A 20,123-nucleotide genomic window follows, 5' to 3' on the forward strand; every position below is an offset into this window, starting at 1 on the left:
TAAAGGGAATCTTTTGGGCCCCCAAACAAACACCAAAATTAAAATATTAGAGGTAAGCAATAAAAAACTAATTTGACCTGGGGGCAAATTGACAAATCAATCCAGAGATTCAGGAATTTGGTGGTTAGGAATAAACCTTGGGGTTGAGATAAAAGCAGGAAGCTAGGTGTAAATGTGATCCCAGTGTGTGGCCTTCCCCCAAACCTCCCGTGCCCAACTCTCAGCAGAAGCAAATGCAGATCTTCCTCTCTGGAGAAAGACATCCTTAATTTAGGTTTCCACAATCTGGAAGATTCACAAAAAACTAAATATGGACCTCTTAATCAAATATCAAGCATATGAAGAATCAAACACCCATGAGAAAGAATCAGGAGAAATAACAAATAATAGGCATTCAAGGATCTCAAATCAGACAGTATAAAATATCTGTGACATTTTTTAAAGAAATGAGTCAAGTTTACAACAAAATGAAATGATCACAAATGACCAGACAAATGTGGGAAATAACTACATAGACTTTTAGAAATAAAAAATAGTTGAAATAAAAAATCTCAGGGTTGGTTTAACATATTAGATTTAGATGGTGAAAGTAAATTGCAAGCCAGATATGAAATGCCTCTTCAGAAAGCAATCTAGAGACAAAGGAAATGGAAAATATAAAAGATAGGTTAAAAGAGATGGGGGGAGCGGGGCTACAATAAGAAAGACTGAAATCCCAGAAGGAAAGAATAGAGGAAAGCAAAAAAATTTAGAGGTAAGAACTGAGAATTTTTAAGAACCAAGAAGTGAACCTATAAATATAGGAAGCATATCCCAAATAGGATAAGTAAATTCACACACAGTCATGTTGTAGTCAAACTGCAAATACCAAGGGAGAAGATCTTAAAAGAACCAAAGAAAAAAGGCAAATCGCCCACAAAAACCACAAGCAATAAGAATGATAGACTTCTCATTTGCACAATGGAAGCTAGAAGAGAAGGACATAATATCTTTAATGTGATAGAGAAAACTATCAAGCTAGAATTTTATATCCAGAGAAACTATCTTTCAATAACAATGGTAAAATAAAGACATTTCAGATAAACAAAGTGGAGTTTACCTCCAACAGACTTTCACTTAAGGAAATTCTACTTTAGGAAGAAGGAAAATGGTACCAGAAAGGAGCTCTGAGATTCAAGAAGCAGTGGTGAGCAAGGAAATTGGTAAGCATCTAAGTAAACCTAAACAAGTGCTACCTGTATAAAGTAATGATGCTGCTAACCATGTCTAATTTGTGAGGTTAAAAAAAGATAAAATATTGGTCAAGTAGGAGAGTGGTTAATATACTAATTCATTTTAAAAATAGATCTTATATTAATTTTAATTTGTCATGCATGTTAAAATGTCAAGAATAATTTTCCTGAAGAAAAGTGAGTGTATAATTTCCAAAGCAATAAAGAGGAAAGGTAGAATTTAAAAATGTTTAATAAAAAATTTCTTACCGCTATTACTAGTGATTTAGTTTTGGGGTTGCTTTAAAGCCATACTAGCCCATCCCTGCCAACATCTTACGCAGCTTCTCTTCAGTGAGAGGGGATCTACACCCAAAGAGTGTTGAACAGCTCTGGTGAGTGTTCATTGTGTTAGTCATAACTCCTTGCTCAGAGTCCTCAAGATTCAGTACTGCCTTTCAGTAGAAAGTTCAAAGCATCAAGGCTTTCCAGCCAACTGGCCCCAAACAATTTAGCTCAGGATATCTCTTTAAATCCTTGAATTAGATCTGCAAACATATTTGAGATCTCCTTTCTTGACACTTTAATTCAAAATGCCCTCTGAAGAATAGGTGGAATTTGCCAAATTCTCTGTCAGATTCAACCTAATTCTCAAATCCCAGCTCCGGTCCCATAAGAGCTCCTGGCTACTCTAGCCCAAAAGTGACTTATAATTTGGAAAACTATCATCCAGTGGTGTCCAGCAAGCAACCCAGGATGGCTATGAATGTGGCCCAACACAAAATCGTAAATTTACTTAAAACCTTTATCGCTCATCAGTTTTCATTAGTGTTTATGTATTTAAGGTGTGGCCCAAAACAACTCTTTCTCTTGCAGTGTGGCCCAGAGACTCCAAAAGTTTTGGACATTACACTCTAAACCAGACTTACAAGATTCATTTATGCCTGTCTCTTCTGCTTTTACAACTGAGCTTTTATTAAATTTATATTGTAACAGGACTTCCCTGAAGTTTGCGTGGTCTTTCCAGTTAGATTTTCAGCTCTTCAAGACAGTGGCTATTTCTTACATGTCTTTGTGTCCTCTATAGCACCTAGGGAAGGGGAACTAACATGTAAGTGCCTACTGTATGCCAGGCCCTGTAAAAGAGCTTTCTTGTATATAACATCTCACTTGTTCCTCGCAGCAAGCTCACAAAGATAGATATTAGTGTCCTCATTTTACAGAAGGGGACGTTGCACTTGAGAAGGATTAAGCCACATACCCAAGGCACTTAACTTGTCAGTGGCAGAGCTGGGTTTCAACTATACCACCCATCAAAATAGCTTGTATTATCAATATATATCTTGGAGGAGTAAAATCCTCAAATGGTTTGTACATTTTTCTACTTGACCCATTTGTATCCTGCTCTGAAATTTAGAGAGCTGTGGAAATAGATCTTAAAGAAACCAAAATTCTTCTCAAAAATTAAAATTTGACATGCCAGGACTGGATGAAAGACGAAGACGGGATTAGCCAAGGAGCATGTATGCATAACCCACAGACCCAGAAAACAGTGTGGCGATGGCCAGAGGGAAGGGGGTAGGGGATAGGTAGAGGCAGACAAAGTGGGGGACATGGGGACATCTGTAAAACTGTTACCAATAAAAATAAACTTTAAAAAAATTTGACATGCCAATTATTAATAAACAGCCAAATAAACAAAGAACTTAAAGTCAGACAGAAAATCATATTGGTGGGGTGGTAGATTAAGGATGCTAAAGAGATTCTTTTATTCTGTGCTTTGCATTCATGTAATATGATGTGAAACAAGTATCACAACAAAGTGTGCCATTCATAGGGTACTTGCTGCAAGTCCATATCCCTTTCAGAGCATTCTTTCTCTTCTCTTGTCCCCTTTTATAGGGTTACACATCTTTCTGGAATGACTGCATATCATCTGGCCTTCGAGGGGGCATCCTGATAGAGTTGGCCATGCGGGGTCGAATCTATTTGGAACCTCCTACCATGCGTAAGAAGCGGCTACTGGACAGAAAGGTGCAGCATCCTCTGTGAACATTCTCTGAGCTTATGAAAGGGCAGATGCCAGTGGTCCATTTTGGAGAAATGAATAGAAAGATTTGAACAGTGGGACAAGATAAATATCACTGACTCAGCTGCCCCATTGTCTAATAGATTTAATTCTATATCAGACGGAGAAATCCAAGGGTCCATAGTCTAAAGAGTTACAAGAATTTCATGTATTTGTCTTTCTTTTTTATGCAGGAAAATCACATTTAGGATGCTGTTGATAATTCTCCCTCTCTAGCTATAGCTATAACATGAAATAGAGTCTATAGGAGGATGCACACATGCGGGCCAGGTACAGTCTTTGCTGAACTCTGGTCATCTGCAGATAAACCATTCAGTTCCTCCCCTCGCATTTACTGCAAGTCCTCTGCAGTATGTGAGCCATACTCCCGTCTCCTTCTTACTCTTTTTTTCTACTCACAACTACACTGTGATACTTGGCATATTTAGCACTAAAACCACATTCTTAGGGATCACCAGCTTCTTTTCAGTATGTATTTTTCTCTTTTAACCTATGTGTAACATTTGACACTTTTGACCACCCTCTCCTACTTGAAACTTTCTTCATTCTTGGCCTGTTATATTTCATTCTCTTGCTTATGTGGATGTAACCTATTTCCTTTACTTCTTCATTCCTTAACATCTGTGTCTCAGTTTGTATCCCTTTGCATAACTTCTATCCTTCACAGCTTCATCTGTTAACTCCATAATACTAACTACTAAATCTTAGGCCTATCTTCTTTTTCCAGCCCCAGCAACGTATTCAACTATTATTGGCTAGGCATTTCCACTTGGCTATCCTATATCACTTAAAACCAAACTTTTCCCCCAAACTGGGCTTCTTTTCCTGATTTTCTTATCTTCATTAATAGTTTTACAAGTAGGTTTTAACAGACTCGAAGAGTTATTATCAAATCTTTTCTCCATGATCATTTACATCCAGTTTGTCACTAGGGCCCACTTCAAATGCTATTTTGTCTCGCCACTATCACCCCGTACCAGATGTTGCAACTTCTTGAGAACAGACATAGTGTATTATGCTGCTTTGCATTTCTTACAGCATTTAACCAATAATGTATATATGGAATATTGAAAGATGTTAATGTAAATGAAGTGAATGAACCAGGGCCCCTTGTTTCTTCTTTCCTGAAAGGTACTGCTGAAGTCAGACAGCCCAACGGGTGATGTTTTACTGGATGAAACTCTCAAACACATCAAAGCTACTGAACCCACGGAAACTGTCCAGACATGGATAGAGCTGCTCACTGGTAAGATGGCTCAAAATGATTCGGAAATCCCACACTTGGTAATCTTGATCCTGCTCTTAAGGTTAGGAAAAGAAATACAGAAATTCAAGGGGCTGGCTAAGGTATATATGATTTACTGTTTAACTGGACTAATGAGGAACAGAAAAAGCACAGTTAATACCTAAAGTTTTCCAAAGCTTCACCTTACCATCTATCATGCTATCCCATAAGCTCTTGAATAGTACTCTTCACAAGAAAAATGTTTAACATCTTAATTGAATATAAAGCACATACCATAAAGTTCACCTATTTAAAGTGTAAAATTAAATGGATTTTAGTATAGTCACACAATTGTGAAACTCCATCGCAATCTTAAGTTGAGTACATTTTCATTAACCCCAAAATAAAACATATACTCCTTAGCAGTTTTCCCCACATTTCCCCCCAACCTCCTTCCAGCTCTAGACACCCCACTGACCTACATTTTGTCTTTGTAGATATTCCATATATTTCATACAAATGGAATCATACAACTTAAGGTTTTTTGTGACTGGCTTCTTAAGATAGTATGGTCAAGGCTTGTTCATGTTGTGTGGGATATAGCAATACTTCATTCCTTTTTTTTCTTTTTTAAAGGCAAGTTCAAAAACTTTAATGTAAATAACTAGGAACCTATGGCCTAAAATTTTAGGAGGATCTTCAGTAGGGCACTTTCAGGTCACAGTCCATATCATCTTCTGGAACAGTTTTTTTAATGGCAATTTCGTGCAGTTGTGAGAAATAATACAGAGATCATTTACAGGCTTTGCCCAGAATCCCCCACCACTAACATTTTATGAAACTATAATATAATATATGATGACCAGGATATTGATGCAATCCACCAATCTTATTAGAATTCCCCCAATTATAACTTGATTGTTTTATAGTGCCAAATATTTTGTTGTATGGATGTGCCATATTTGTTTATCCATTCATAAGTTGGTAGAAATTTGGGTCATTTTTACTTTGGCTATTATGAATAATGGTGTTATGAACATTCGTGGACAAGTTTTTCTATAGACATGTTTTAATTTCTTTTAGGTATATAGTGAACTTTTTTTATTGTGGTGTAAAATATAGAGAACATAATACTTTTCATTTTAATCATTTGTAAGTGTACAATCCAGTGACATTAAATACCTTCACACTATTGTGTACTCGTCATATTTCTCTATACTGAAAGCTTTCTCATCATTCCAAACATCTCTCTTCCTGCCTCCCCATGTTGCCTGGCAACCTCTCATCTACTTTCTGTCTCTGAATTTGCCTTTACTAGGTAACTCATGTAAGTGGAATCATATAATATTTGTCCTTCTGTATCTGGCTTATTTCACTAAGCATATTTTCAAGGTCCATTCATGTTGTAACATATATCAAAATCGTATTCTTTACTACATTGTGTTTATTCATTTCATCTATTGATAGATACTTGAGTTGTTGCCACCTTTTGGCTGTTACAGATAATGCTGCTGTGAACATTGGTATACAAATATCTGTTCAAGTCCCTGCTTTTCATTATTTTGGCTATATTCCTAGGAATAGAATTGCTGGAGCATATGATAGTTCTGTATTTTGAGAAACTGCCAAACTGTTTTCTACAGAGGCTGCACCCTTTTACCTTCTCATCAGTCATGCATGAGAGTTTCTTCACATCCTCATCGGTACTTGTTATTTTCTTTATTTCTTTTTTTTTTAATTATACCATCCTGGTAGGTATGAAATGGTATCTCATTTTTTTTAAGAGTTTATACATTTTTTTCTTGTGATGAAGACTTTTAAGATCTATTCTCTTGGTAAATTTCAAATACAAAATAGAGTGTCATTAACTATAGTCACCATTCTATACATTATATCCCAGGACTTATTTATTTTGTAATGAGAAGTTTGTACCTTTTGATCACATTCACACATTTCACGCTCCCCATACAGCCCCCACCTCTGACAATCACCAGTCTGCTCTATCTGTGATTTGTCAGGGAGGGGGTTATATTCCACGTGTAAGTGAGATCATATGGTATTTGTCTTTCTCTGTCTGACATATAACACTTATTATAAGGTCCATTCATGTCTCAAGTGTCAAGATTTCATTCTTTTTTATGGCTAAATAATATTCCTCTGTGGGTATATGTGTGTGTGTCTGTGCCCATCCCATCTTCTTTTTTAATTCGTCCATCAATGGACACTTCAGTTGCCTACGTGCTTTGGCTATATTAGTGGTTCTATTTCCTTTGGATAAATACCCAGAAATGGAATTGCTGGGTCTTATGGCAGTTCTATTTTTAATTTTTTGAGGAACCTCCATACTGTTTTCTGTAGTTGCTACACCAGTTTATATTCCCACCAGCAGTACACAAGTGTTCCCTTTTCTCCACATCCTCTTCAACACCTGTTATTTCTTATCTTTTTGATGACAGCCATTCTGACAGGTAAGAAGTAATATCTCATTGTGGTTTTGATTTGTATTTCCCTGATGATTAATGATGTTGAGCATTTTTTCATGTATCTGTTGGATATGTATATTTTCCTCTTGGAAAAATGTCTATTGAGATTCTTCGCCTATTTGATTTTATGTTACATTCCTTGGATAAATTTCACTTGATTGTAGTGAATAATTCTTTTAATATGCTGTTGGATCGAATTTGTTAAAATTTTATTAATGATTTTTACATCTATATTCATAAGGATTATTGGTGTGTGATTTGATCTAAAGTGAGTATGTTATAGACAGCATATAGTTGGACCATGTTTTTAACCCATTCTGCCAATTTTTACTTTGTAAAGAATAGCTTAATCCATTTATATTTAAATAAATTACTGATGCTTCTACCATTTTGCTGGGGTATTTTTGCTGTTTGTTTTCTATATGCCTCACAGCTTGATTTCTCCTCTCATTTCCTGCATTAATGTCTTCTTTTATGTTTAGTTGCTTTTTCTTTTATAATGAAACATTTTGATTTCCATTCATTTTATTTTGTGTACATTCCATGACTGTTTTCTTTGGTGTTACCATGGGGATTACATTTAGCATCCTAAATTTATAACTACCTGATTTGAATTTATACCAACTTAACATCAATTACATACAAAAATTCTGCTCCTCTACTGCTCCATTCCACCCTTTTTGTTTTGATGTCATCGATTATATCATTATAGATTGTGTGCCCAGTTATAGATTAATAATTGTTTTTAATGTATTCATCTATTAAAGCAAATAGAAAATAAAAGGTGGTGTTATAAACCAAAATCATAATAATACCAGCTTTTATAGTTCTCTGTGTATTTAACTTAAATCGGGATTTTTATTTCTTCATACTGTGTCCAGTTACTGTCTACTTTTCATTTCAACCTGCAGTACTCCCTTTTAGCACTTCTTGCAGGCAAGTCTGTAGAGTGGTAACAACCTTCTCCAGTTTTTATTTATGTGGAAAAGTCTTAATTTCTCCCTTATTTTTGAAGGGCATTTTTCTGGATGTAGAATCCTCAATTGAAAGGGGCTTGGGTTGTTGTTGTTGTTTTTCCCCCTATCTCTTTGAATATATCAGCCCACAGCCTCTGGCCTCCAAAGTTTTTGATGAGAAATCTACTAATATCTTATTAGGGGTCCTTTGCATGTGACAACTCACTTCCCCCTCCCTTCTTTCAAGATTACTTTTGCCTTTCAACTGTTTGCTTATAATATGTCTCAGTACAGATGTTTTGTTCAACACTGAGTTTGTTAAGCTTCCTAGATTTGTAGATTCATGTCCTCCATCAAATTTGGAAAGTTTTCAGCCATTACTTTTTCAGCTATTCTTTCTTTCCCCTTTTCTGACTCTTCTGTGATTTCCACAATGCAAATCTTGCCACCATTTGACAGTGTCCCAGGGGTCCCTTAGGCTCTATTCCTTTTTTTTTTCACTTGTTTTATTTCCATTCCTCAGACTATATAATTTTAATTGTCCTATTTTCAAATTTTCTGAATCTTTCCTCTGTCTGTTTAAATATGTTTTTGAGGACTTCCAGCCAAGATGGAGGCACAGGTAGATATACTTTGCCTCCTCACACAACTAAAAAAGGACAATAACAAATTTAAAAACAAAAAATAACCAGAACTGCCAGAAAATTGAACTGTATGAAAGTCCAACAACTAAGGAGTTAAAAGAGGAAACATTCACTCATACTGATAGGACGGGTGGAGACAGGCAGCTGGGGCACAGAGGACGCATGGCAAGGTGGTGGCTGGAGGACTGGGTGGACAAGGTAGAGACTGGCAGATGAGGCAGTCCCACATTTGCATGCGGATAAACCAGAAGGAACAACTGGGGAGTGAGATAGACCATGCAACCGAAGGTTCCAGTGTGGGAAAAGAAAGCTTCAAAACCTGTGGCTGTAAAAACTTGTGGGGGTTGCATTGGTGGAGAAACTCCCAGCCTCACAGGAGAGTTTGTTGGAGAGACCCACAGGGTCTTAGAATGTACACAAACGCATGCACCCAGGAATCAGTATCAGAAGGGCCCAATCTGCTTGTGAGTAGCAGAGGAAGCAATTGAAAGCTGGCCAAGAGCAGAGCAAGTGGCATTGTTCCTTCTCGGGCTCCTCCCCCACATACAGCGCCACAACACAGCAACGTGGGTTGACTCACCCTAGCGAATATATAAGGCTCTCTGGCATGCCAAGACAAAAAAAAATATGGGTCAAATGAAAGAACAGATCAAAGCTCCAAAAATAGAACTAAGTGATGAAGAGATAACCAACCTATAAGTACAGAGTTCAAAACAGTGGTAATCAGGTTGTTCACAGAAATGATTGAGTATGGTTGCAATATAGAGGAAGAAGTGAAGGCTATGCAAAGTAAAATAAAGGAAAATATACAGAGAACCAACAGTAAAGGGAAGGAAACCAGGATTCAGATCAATGATTTGGAGCAGAAGGAAGAAATAAACACTCAACCAGAACAAAATGAAGAAACAAGAATTCCAAAAAATGACAGGCTTAGGAACCTCTGGGACAAGCTTAAATGTTCCAACATCTGAATCTTAGGGGTGCCAGAAGGAGAAGAGGAAGAGCAAAAAATGGAAAACTTACTGGAACGAATAATGAAAGAGAACTTCCCCAATCTGGCAAAGGAAATAGACTTTTAGGAAGTCCAGAAACCTCATAGTCCCAAGGAAGTTGGACCCAAGGAAGCACATACCAAGGCACATCATAATTACATTACCCGATATTAAAGCTAAGGAGAGAATCTTAAAAGCAGCAAGAGAAAAGGAAACAGTTAACCTACAAAGGAGTTCCCATAAGGCTATCAGCTGATTTCTCAAAAGAAATCTTGCAGGCAAGAAGGGGCTGGAAAGAAGTATTGGAGGTCATGAAAGGCAAGGACCTACATCCAAGATGACTCTATCCAGCAAAGCTCTCATTTAGATAATATTTGAAGTGGGCCCTTCAAATATTATTTTTGTCTCCCCACTACACCTCATACTAGATTTTTAACTTCTGAAGGACCAGAATAGGGACTGTTTTCATAGTTGGTAACATCATTTTACATTTATTCCTACCACCAGTGTGTGTTTCAGTTCCTCCATGTCCTCATTACTTGTTACTGTTTTTTATTTTATTTTAGTCACACCAGTCAGTATATAGTAATATCTAACTGTGATTTTTATTTGTATTTCCATAATGACTAATTATATTAAGCATCTTTATATGTGCTTATTGGCCATTTGTATACCTTCTTTGGAGAATTGTCCATTTAAATCTTTTACACATTTTTGTTTTTACCATTTTGCTATTGAATTGTACTTTTAAATATATTCTAGATACAAATCTTAGCATATATGTGATTTGCAAAAATTTCATTCCAGTCTTTTTTAAATATATTTTATTGATTATGCTATTACAGTTGACCCATTTTTTTTCTTCCATTTATTCCCCTCTGCCCTGTACCCACTCTTCTATCATCATTCATTCACTTTAGTTCATGTCCGTGGGTCATACATATAAATTCTTTGGCTTCTCCATTTTTCATACGATTCTTAACTTCCCCATCTATTTTGTACCATCACTTATGCTTCTTATTCCTTGTACCTTTTCCCCCATTCCTCCATGCTCCCTCCCCACTGATAATCCTCCTTGTGATCTCTATTTCTGTGAATCTGGGATGTCTTTCCATTTATTTAGATCTTCTGTAATTTCTTTCAACAATATTCTATCATTTTCAGTGCATATCTTGGACCTCTTTTGTTCAACTTATTCATAAGTATTTTTGATGCTACTCTTTGATGCTATTGTTAATGTCGTTTTTTAATTTTATTTTATTTATTTATTATGTTGTTCATTACTAATGTATAGAATCACAATTGATTTGTATGCACTAATTTTGTATCATGAAACCTTGCTGAACTAGTTTATTAAGTGTAACAGTTTTTAAATATATTCCTTAGATTTTTAATATACAAAATCATATCTAAAAATTAAAATAGTTTAACTTCTTCCTATCTAATCTGGTCACCTTTATATCTTATTCTTGCCTAATTTCTCTGGTTAGACTCTCCAGTACAGTTCTAAATAGAAGTGATGAGAATGGGCATCCTTGTCTTATTCCTGATCTTAGCAGGACAGCAGTTTTTCACCATGAAGTATGATGCTAGCTGTGGGTTTTTCATAAATTCCCACTCTCAGGCTGAGGAAGTTCCCACCTATTCATAGTTTGTTCAGTACTATTATAAAAGGATGTTGGATCTTGATAAATACTTTTTTTGTGCATATTGAGATGATCGTTTCTTTTTTGTTTTTTATTCTATTGATATGGTGTATTACATAATTGGATGTTTTAGATGTTAAAAACCTTGCCTTTCTGATATAAGTCCTCTCTGGGTTTGGTTTGCTAGTGTTTTGTTGAGTATTTTGTATGCATATTCATAAAGAATATTGATATGTAGTTTTCTAGTGACGTCTTTGGTTTTGGTATCAGAGTGAATACCATATAGATTAAGGAAGTGTTCCCTCCTCTTGTTTCGTTGAAAGAGTTTGTGAGGAGCCCGAGCTGGCGTAGCTCAGTGGATTGAGCACGGGCTGCGAACCAAAGCATTGCAGGTTCAATTCCCAGTCAGGGCACATGCCTGGGTTGCAGGCCATGGCCCCCAGCAACCACACATTAATGTTTCTCTCTCTCTCTCTCTTTCTCCCTCCCTTCCCCTCTAAAAAAATAAATAAAATCTTTTTATAAATAAATAAATAAATAAATAAATAAATAAAACTGCAAAGCATTAAAAAAAAGAGTTTTTGAGGGATTGGTATTAATTCTTCTTTAAATGTTTGGTAGAATTACCAGTAAAGCCATCTTGGCCACACTTTGTAGGAAGTTTTAAAATTAGTTATTCAATCTATTTATTTGTAGATCTATTCATATTTTCTCTTTCTTTTTTAGTCAATTTAGTTAATTTGTGTGTTTTAAAGAATTTGCCCCTTTTCTCTAGGTTATCTAATTTGTTGGTGTACTATTATCTATAGTATCCCCTTATTACCCTTTTTATTTTTAAGATCAGTAGTGATACCTCCTCTTTCATTCCTAATTTTAGTGATTTGAGTCTTCTCTCTTATTTCCTGGGTCAGCGTAAGCTTGTCAGTTTTATTTATCTTTTCAGTGAACCAACTTTTGATTTATTGATTTTCTCTATTGTTTTTCTCTATTTCCATGCTAATTTTTATAATTTCCTTTCTTCTGCTTGCTTTGGGTTTAGTGTGCTTTTTTCTTCCTTCTAGTTTTTTAAGGTAGATTAGGTTATTAATTTGACATTGTTTCTAGAATAGCATTTGGGGTCACAAATTTTCCTCGACAGAGCTTTAAGCTGCATCCTGTCAGTTATGTTATGTTGTGTTTTCATTTTCATTCAACTCAGAGTATTTTTTAAATTTCCCTTGTGATTTCTTCTATTCCTATTGTGGTGTTTTGTTTTGTTTTGTTTTTTTCAGAATATGTTGTTTAATTTCCATAAATTTTTTAATTTTCCAAATTTCCTTCTGTTAACAAATTTTATTTAATTCCATTGTGGTTGGATAGCATATTTTGTATTTTTTTAGTGCTTTTAAATTTATGAGGCCTGTTTTAAATTTATTAAGGCCTAGCATATGGTTTCTCCTGGAGAATGTGCCATGTGCACTTGAGGAGAATGTATATTTTGCTGTTACAGGGTTGAATATTCTATAAGATGTCTTGTTTGTTAGGTCTGGTTAGTTTATAGTGTTCCAAGTTTTCTGTTTCTTTTCCCCATAGGCGAGACCTGGAACCCCTTCAAATTACAATACCAGCTGAGAAATGTAAGAGAGCGAATTGCAAAGAACCTGGTAGAGAAAGGCATTCTAACTACTGAGAAGCAGAATTTCCTCCTATTTGACATGACTACTCATCCAGTGACCAATACAACAGAGAAACAGCGACTAGTGAAAAAACTTCAAGATAGTGTTCTAGAGCGGTGGGTAAATGATCCTCAACGTATGGACAAGCGAACCCTAGCACTCCTGGTGCTAGCCCACTCCTCTGACGTGCTAGAAAATGTCTTCTCCTCTCTGACAGATGAAAAGTATGATGTGGCAATGAATCGAGCCAAGGACTTAGTAGAACTGGACCCTGAAATAGAGGGGACAAAGCACAGCACCACAGAAATGATCTGGGCTGTGTTGGCAGCCTTCAATAAATCCTAAAGCCAACAGATGGGTTTCTCATTTTCTCCCTGCTGGCCTGGTGACTGTCAGAGACACCCTCACTGAGTTTTGTGTAATAAGATGTTTTTCATTATTTTTCTTTCCTTCTCTTGAATCAGACTTGTGATTTGGGGAGAGCAACCACTTCAGGGCTTCTCCATAGACCTTGACCTCTATAAACAAACTTTACTTCTTCCTATACTTTCACTCCAGAGGTGAATAAACTGGGTGAGCCCACACACACCCAGTAAACATTTTCTCTCATTGTTTAGTTTACTTCTATCTAGTGTGCTTTTGGACAAGCAAGGTTATCTATGTGGGATTCAGTATTCTCCAGCCACAGAATGTGAATGTGAATTTGAATTTGAGATGAAGAGAAGACCATATATTACATTTTTTAAAGTCTGTTTTCTATCTTAAATACATGTTTTCAGTCTTGGTCTCTCAGATTCTGCTAGGTAATATAGCGTATTGAAATAACTGCCTCTTTGAATAAGGGTCAATGGAAACAAACTAATTTTTAGAGCAGATGGTCTCTGAGATTGTATGTCCTGCTAGTGATTTTCTCACTTCCCTATTTAAACATAATGAGAGTATTCCAAATTGATCACCTGGTTCTCATAGCTCTAGAACCAGAAATATATTCTATCCTCTTTCTGAGCATTATTCTATTCCATCATTAGGACAGAAGTCTCAATGGAAAAAATACCTCTCTCAATCACCCCTTTCATGCAATCAGCATTATTGTAAGGGAAGGAGGTGGTATCAGAATTTCTACCCTTTAGCACATGACTGTCCAGGTTTCTCCAGACAACTCTAAATCTCACTACTCTGAACTGAGTTGTAAATTTCAATTGCTGAAAGGCAGCAAGTCCTAAATCTAGATAGTGTATATAGACTCCAGATCTTCCTCCCTACTTTTGGCTTTCTACATAAATTAATAGATTCAATCTATATTTAAGCAATCTGGAATCATTTTGTCTATATTTAATCCACAGATACCTTCCTAGTCATTAGTATTGTTTCAACACAACCATCTTTCTAGGCAAATCTTTAAAATGTTTTTTTCAATTTAGTAGTTGAGCGTAAAGAGAAGCTTATTAAGAAAAATCCTATTTGGGAGGGTCGGTTTGGCGACAAAAGCATACTGATACAAAGTTCAGGATTAGGGACAGAAAGTGAACAGGAACCAAGTTGTGCTAATGTAGAGCATTTATTATGCTTGTAATGGATCCTGCCTCTTAACCATTACAGAGAAATAGGATGTCAAAGGTCTAATACAGGTGACTCAGATCTGATACTAAATCTTCCTGAGCAGGAGTAATTAAATCATAGCTTCCATCTCTTCTCCAAACCTGTTTAGCCCTACAGAATTCCCCAACTCAATACTTCAGGTGTCGCTTAGGTAACTGGAGAAATAAATTTTATCATGAGACAAATTCTCAATGTGAGGTTGAGTAGAGCTTTAGTCCGGCTCTTTAAAAATTCAAAAGCCAGCCCATGTGTTGTTTCTATCTTACTTAGTTTTTCTTTCCATTTGAACAGTTCGGCATGAATTGAAACCAGGTTTTCCTGTGGAAAGTTTCAGCTTGATTGAGGCACATGGAAGTTGAATTGAATTCTTTCTTGCAACTCTTGGTTCTGTTTATTTTTATATTGTATCTCAAAATGGTGTCTTCAGTTTGAACCTGCAGAATGTTCACTACAAAACACCTCGTTTAAAGCATATGGCCTTCACATTTCCGTATAATAAAGATAATTATTGGCTCTCTGGTCTCTCTGTGCAGTTTTATAACTTATTTTAACTGGAAATAAAAACTTTCCACACAAGGCCTATACATTAGGATACCAGCCTCTGTTTCATCCTGTGTAGAAAATTAGAATACACAAATAACATATATAGACTGGGGTAGGGGGCATCAAGGCTAACCTGAACACTAACCAATGTTAGGGAGTTCGAATAATGTCTCCATCCTAATCAAAATGACTTACCCAATTATATACCATTATTACCATTAAGAGAATATATATGTTCTGTCCTATTAACATCTACTTGTGAATGATACCTGAATTTATCTAAGAGCCGGCAGTCTTAAGTTCTAAGTGTAGATATCATATGTAACTACGACAGAGTTAATAACATGTGAAATGATAATTGTGCTTGTAATTAGCTTATTCTTCCCTTTATAAAGTTGATAGGATGAGGGACAATAAGAAATATAGTTACTAAGTTCATCTATACTTTCATTATTTTAATTTCAGATAAAGCATTGTTCCCGTAATTCATTGTTTATATATAATGTTTCTCAAGATTCTGTGCAAAGCTCACTGCACCAAAATAATCTTGGGGGTGGGGAATGGATACCTTGCTAAAATGAAGATTTCTAATAAATCAGTCTCATGACATTGGGGGCTTTGGAAGCTGCATTTTAAACTCAGTCTTGAAAAGCTTGCATGTGAAATTGAGAATCCTGCTCTATATTTTATTGCCTACAATCCATTCATCCAAAAAATGTCAGGTACTTATTTTTTTTTTAAGATTGTATTTATTTATTTTTAGAGAGAGAAGAAGGGAGAGAGAAAGAGAGGGAAAGAAACATCAATGTGTGGTTGCCTCTCATGCATCTACTAGGGACCTGGCCTGCAACCCAGGCATGTGCTCTGACTGGGAACTGAACCAGCGACCCTTTGGTTCTCAGGCCAGCACTCAATCCACTGAACCACACTAGCCAGGACAAATATCGGGTACTTAAAAATTTGCCCTGGCTGGTGTGGCTCAGTGAATTGAGCATTGGCCTGTGAGCCAAAAGGTCACCAGTTTGATTCCTGGCCAGGGCACATGTCTGAGTTGTGGGCCAGGTCCCCAAGGTGAATGAGAGGCAACCAGCTGATGTTTCTCTCCCCCCTCTCTCTCTCCCCTCTGTCTTAAAAAAAAAATCTTTAAAAAAATTAGCAGGCACTTGCAGCTCCCAAGAACTCATGTTTAAGTGGGCAAATAAGACACTGTATGATAAACGCTCAAATAGAAGTATGCATTTAGTATTTGGAAGCACAAAGAAATAACATTCTTACTGGGAACATTAGGAAATACATTTATTTATAGCAGTTTTTGTATACTGAGCACTTTTCTTGTAAGGTACTATGCTAATTGCTTTATATCTTATTTAATGAATTCTTCACAATACCAAAAACCCCATAAGCTTATTTTAAAAGAAAACTCAGAGAGGTAATGAGACTTGCCTAACAACACAGTGGAGAGTTTGAGTTCAAACACATGCTTTTCTTTTTAGTGTATTTTATTATGCTTTTACAGTTGTCCCAATTTTTTCCCCTTTGCTCACCTCCACCCAGTACCCTCTTCCCTCCAGCAATCCACCTCTTTAGTTCATGTTCATGGGTTGAGCATGTAAGTTCTTTGGCTTCTCCATTTCCTATACTATTTTTAATAGGCCCCTGTCTATTTTGTACCTACCAATTATGGTTCTTTTCCCCCATTTTTCCCCTCTCCCTTCCCTGCTAATAACCCTCCAAATGATCTCCATATGTATGACTCTGTTCCTGTTCTAGTTGTTTGCTTAGTTTGTTTTTGTTTTTAGATTCAGTTGTTGATAGTTGTCTGTTATTTTAATGTTCTTAGTTTTGATTTTTTTCTTAAATAAGTCCCTTTAACATTACATATACTAAAAGCTTAGTGATGATGAACTCCTTTAGGTTTACCTTGTCTAGGAAGCACTTTACCTGCCTTTCCATTCTAAGTGATAGCTTTGCTGGGTAGATCAATCTTGGTTGTAGATCCTTGCTTCTTATCACTTTGTATCCTTCTTACTAGCCCCTTCTTTCCTGCAAAGTTTCTTTTGCGAAATCAGCTGACAGTCTTATGGGAACTCCTTTGCAGGTAACTGCTTTTCTCTTGCTGCTTTTAAGACTCTTTAACCTTTGGCATTTTAATTATGATGTTTCTTGGTGTGGTCCTCTTTGGGTCCTACTAGTTTTGGACTCTGTGCTTCTGGGACTTGTATGTCTATTTCCTTTGCCAAATTAGGGAAGTTTTCTTTCATTATTTTTCAAATAAATTTTCAATTTCTTGTTCTTCCTCTCCTCCTTCTAGCATCCATATGAATCAGATGTTGGCACTCTTGGAAATATGCCAGTCTTCTTATTCTCCTTGTTTTTTTGAATTCTTGTTTCTTCATTCTGTTCTGGTTAACTATTTCTTTCTCATGTTCCAAATCATTGATTTGAACCTTGGCTTCCTTCCCTTCACTGTTGGTTCCCTGTGGATTTTTCTTCATTTCAATTAGTGTAGCCTTCATTTCTTCTCTTATGCTTGTGCCTGTACTCACTGAGTTCTCCAAGCATCCTGATCACCAGTGTTTTAAACTCTGCATCTGATGAGTTGGCTATCTCCATTTCATTTAGTTCTTTTTCTGGGGTTTTGTTCTGTTCTTTTATTTGGGCCATATTTCTTTGTCTCAATTTGGCATCCTCCCTGCATTTGTTTCTGCGTTTTAGGTAGAGCTGTTTTGACTCCCTGTCTTAGCGTACCTGTTAAGTTGTACAGGTATTCACTAGGGCAGGGCAACTCACTTCACCACTTTGTGGCACTGTGTGGGGGAGGAGGGGTCAACAAGGGGGACAGTGCTGCTGCCTGGCTGCTGGAGGCTTGCTCAGCATTTGCCCCACTTCTAGTCAGTTCACCCACTTCCAGTATGCAAGTGGTGCCCTAGCTGTTGCCATGATGGTGGTTCTCAAGAGCAAGTGAGTTTGCGTATGTTCCAGGACTGTGCAGGCTCTTTAAATGGACTCTCCTAAGAGACTGGCAATTTCTTTGGCCACCCCAACCCCCACTGGTTCTTAACAGCCAGAAGTTATGAGGCTTTATTTTCCAGGCTCTGGAACCTCGGTGGCACATTCTGGCTGGGACTGGGGTCACTTGCTCCCCAGATATCCCTCCCAATTTTTACCCACCACATGTGAATGTGGGAACACCCATTTTGCTGGCCACTTTCCCCGCCCTCTCCTGCCACTGTCGCCACACCATGTCCTCTCTACCCTGGCTCCCAGTCTCTGCCTACCTGTCTGGATGAATATGGCTTCTTTAAATCCTACATTGTCAGACTTCCATACAGTTCAATTTTCTGGCAGTTCTGGGTGTTTTTTGTTTAGAGGTCAGTTGTGATCCTTATTGTTGTGCAAGGAGGCGAGGCATGTCTACCAACACCTCCATCTTGACTGGAAGTCCAAACACATGCTTTTTTACTGCTACTCCTGCCTCCATTTAAACTCAGTTTTGAAGAATTTTTTCATATTGAGAAGAGCTGAGACTATTCTGGGCAAAGAAAACAATATGTACAAAATAATTTTAACGTGCTAGGATTTGATAAATGTGTACTTGTCACATATCTCTGGATTTCTAAAAGATATCATTCTAAGATTATGTATATTCAAGCTGTAGGCTAAAGTTTTTGAAACTTTCATTTTTCTTTGGTTCTTTTTATAAAACTAAGTTTCTGCCATCGTTTTCATTCTTCCTTAATAAGTTCTTTTTAAGATTTCTTCCCTGGCTGGTGTGGCTCAGTTGATTGAGTGTCAACTTGCAAACTGAAAGGTCGCCAGTTGGATTCCCAGTCAAGGCACATACTTAGGCTGTGGACCAGGTCCCCAGTTGGGGGCATGTGAGAGGCAACCAATTGATGTATATCCTGCACATTGATGTTTCTCTTCCTCTCTTCCTCCCTTCCTTCCCCTCTCTCTAAAAATAAATAAAATGTTAAAAAATAAGATTTCTTACAGGGCAAGTCTTGCCAGACATATATTCCCTCAGTTTTTGTCTGAGAAAGTCTTATTTTCACTTTTATTTATTTTTTAATCCTTACCCAAGAATATGTTTATTGTTTTTTAGTTAGAGGAAAGGAGACAGAGACACACACCACATACATCCTTGTGAGAAAGAAACAATCTGTTAGTTGTCTCTCACATGTGTCCCAACCAGGTGATCAAACACACAACCTAGGTATGTGCCCCGACCAGAGACAGACCTGTGACCTTTTGGTGCACAGGTCGACACTCCAACCAACTGAGCAACCTGGCCAGGGCTAATTTATTGATTAGGGAGAGAAAGGAAGGAGAGAGAAAAAGAGAGTGTGAGGGAGAGACAGAGAGAAAGAGAGATGCCTTCAGTGGTTGATTTCTTTTTAACTTCATTTTTAGAAAGAAGGGAAAAGAGAGAGAGAAACATCTATGTAAGAGAGAAACATTGACTGGTTCCTCCAGCCAGGACCAAATCCACAACCTTGGTGGATCCACACTCTAACCAACTGTGCTACCCAGCCAGGGCTATCCTTCACTTCTGAAGGATAATTTTACTGGATATAGAATTAGGTTAATGGGTTATTTTTGGTTTGTTGTTTCTTTTTCTTTCATTTTTTATTGATTCCAAAGAAAAGGGAAGGGAGTGAGAAAGAGAGGGAAAGTAACACTGATGTGAGAGAGAAATGTCTCTCAGTTGCCTCTTGCATGTACCCTGATTGGGGACTGAACCTGCAACCGATGCATGTGCCATGACCTGGGAATATGCCCTGATGAAGAATTGAACCTGTAATCTTTTGGTTTGTGGGATGACACCCAACCAATTGAGCCACGCCAGCCAGGGATTTTTTGTTGTTTCTTTTTACAATACTTGAAATATTTTACTCTATACTCCTCTTGCATGTATATTTTCTGAGATCAAATTTTAACAAAACTATAGAGAATTCTAATCACTCTTTAATAAATGGTGTTGGGAAAACTGGACTGGTATATGCAAAAAAAATGAAACTAGACCACCAACTTATACCATATACAAAAATAAACTCAAAATGGATAAAAGGCCCTAGCT

The 20,123-nt window shown here is 37.0% G+C and overlaps 1 protein-coding gene across 1 annotated transcript in view; it reads left to right on the forward strand.

The window, feature by feature from the left end:
* The window catches only part of GOLPH3L (golgi phosphoprotein 3 like), a 32,610-nt gene extending 17,596 nt beyond the window's left edge, over window positions 1-15,014 (forward strand). Inside the window, exons 3-5 of the mRNA XM_045817189.1 lie at window positions 3,114-3,245; window positions 4,432-4,546; window positions 12,819-15,014. Coding sequence (XP_045673145.1) covers window positions 3,114-3,245; window positions 4,432-4,546; window positions 12,819-13,246 — 675 coding nt within the window. The 3' untranslated portion in view covers window positions 13,247-15,014. The remainder of the gene's footprint in view (window positions 1-3,113; window positions 3,246-4,431; window positions 4,547-12,818) is intronic.
* The last annotated feature ends 5,109 nt before the right edge of the window (window positions 15,015-20,123 follow it).

The sequence above is a fragment of the Phyllostomus hastatus genome, unplaced genomic scaffold (assembly GCF_019186645.2).
Source record: "Phyllostomus hastatus isolate PE091 unplaced genomic scaffold, TTU_PhHast_1.1 phas_scaffold_216, whole genome shotgun sequence".
NCBI lineage: Eukaryota > Metazoa > Chordata > Mammalia > Chiroptera > Phyllostomidae > Phyllostomus > Phyllostomus hastatus.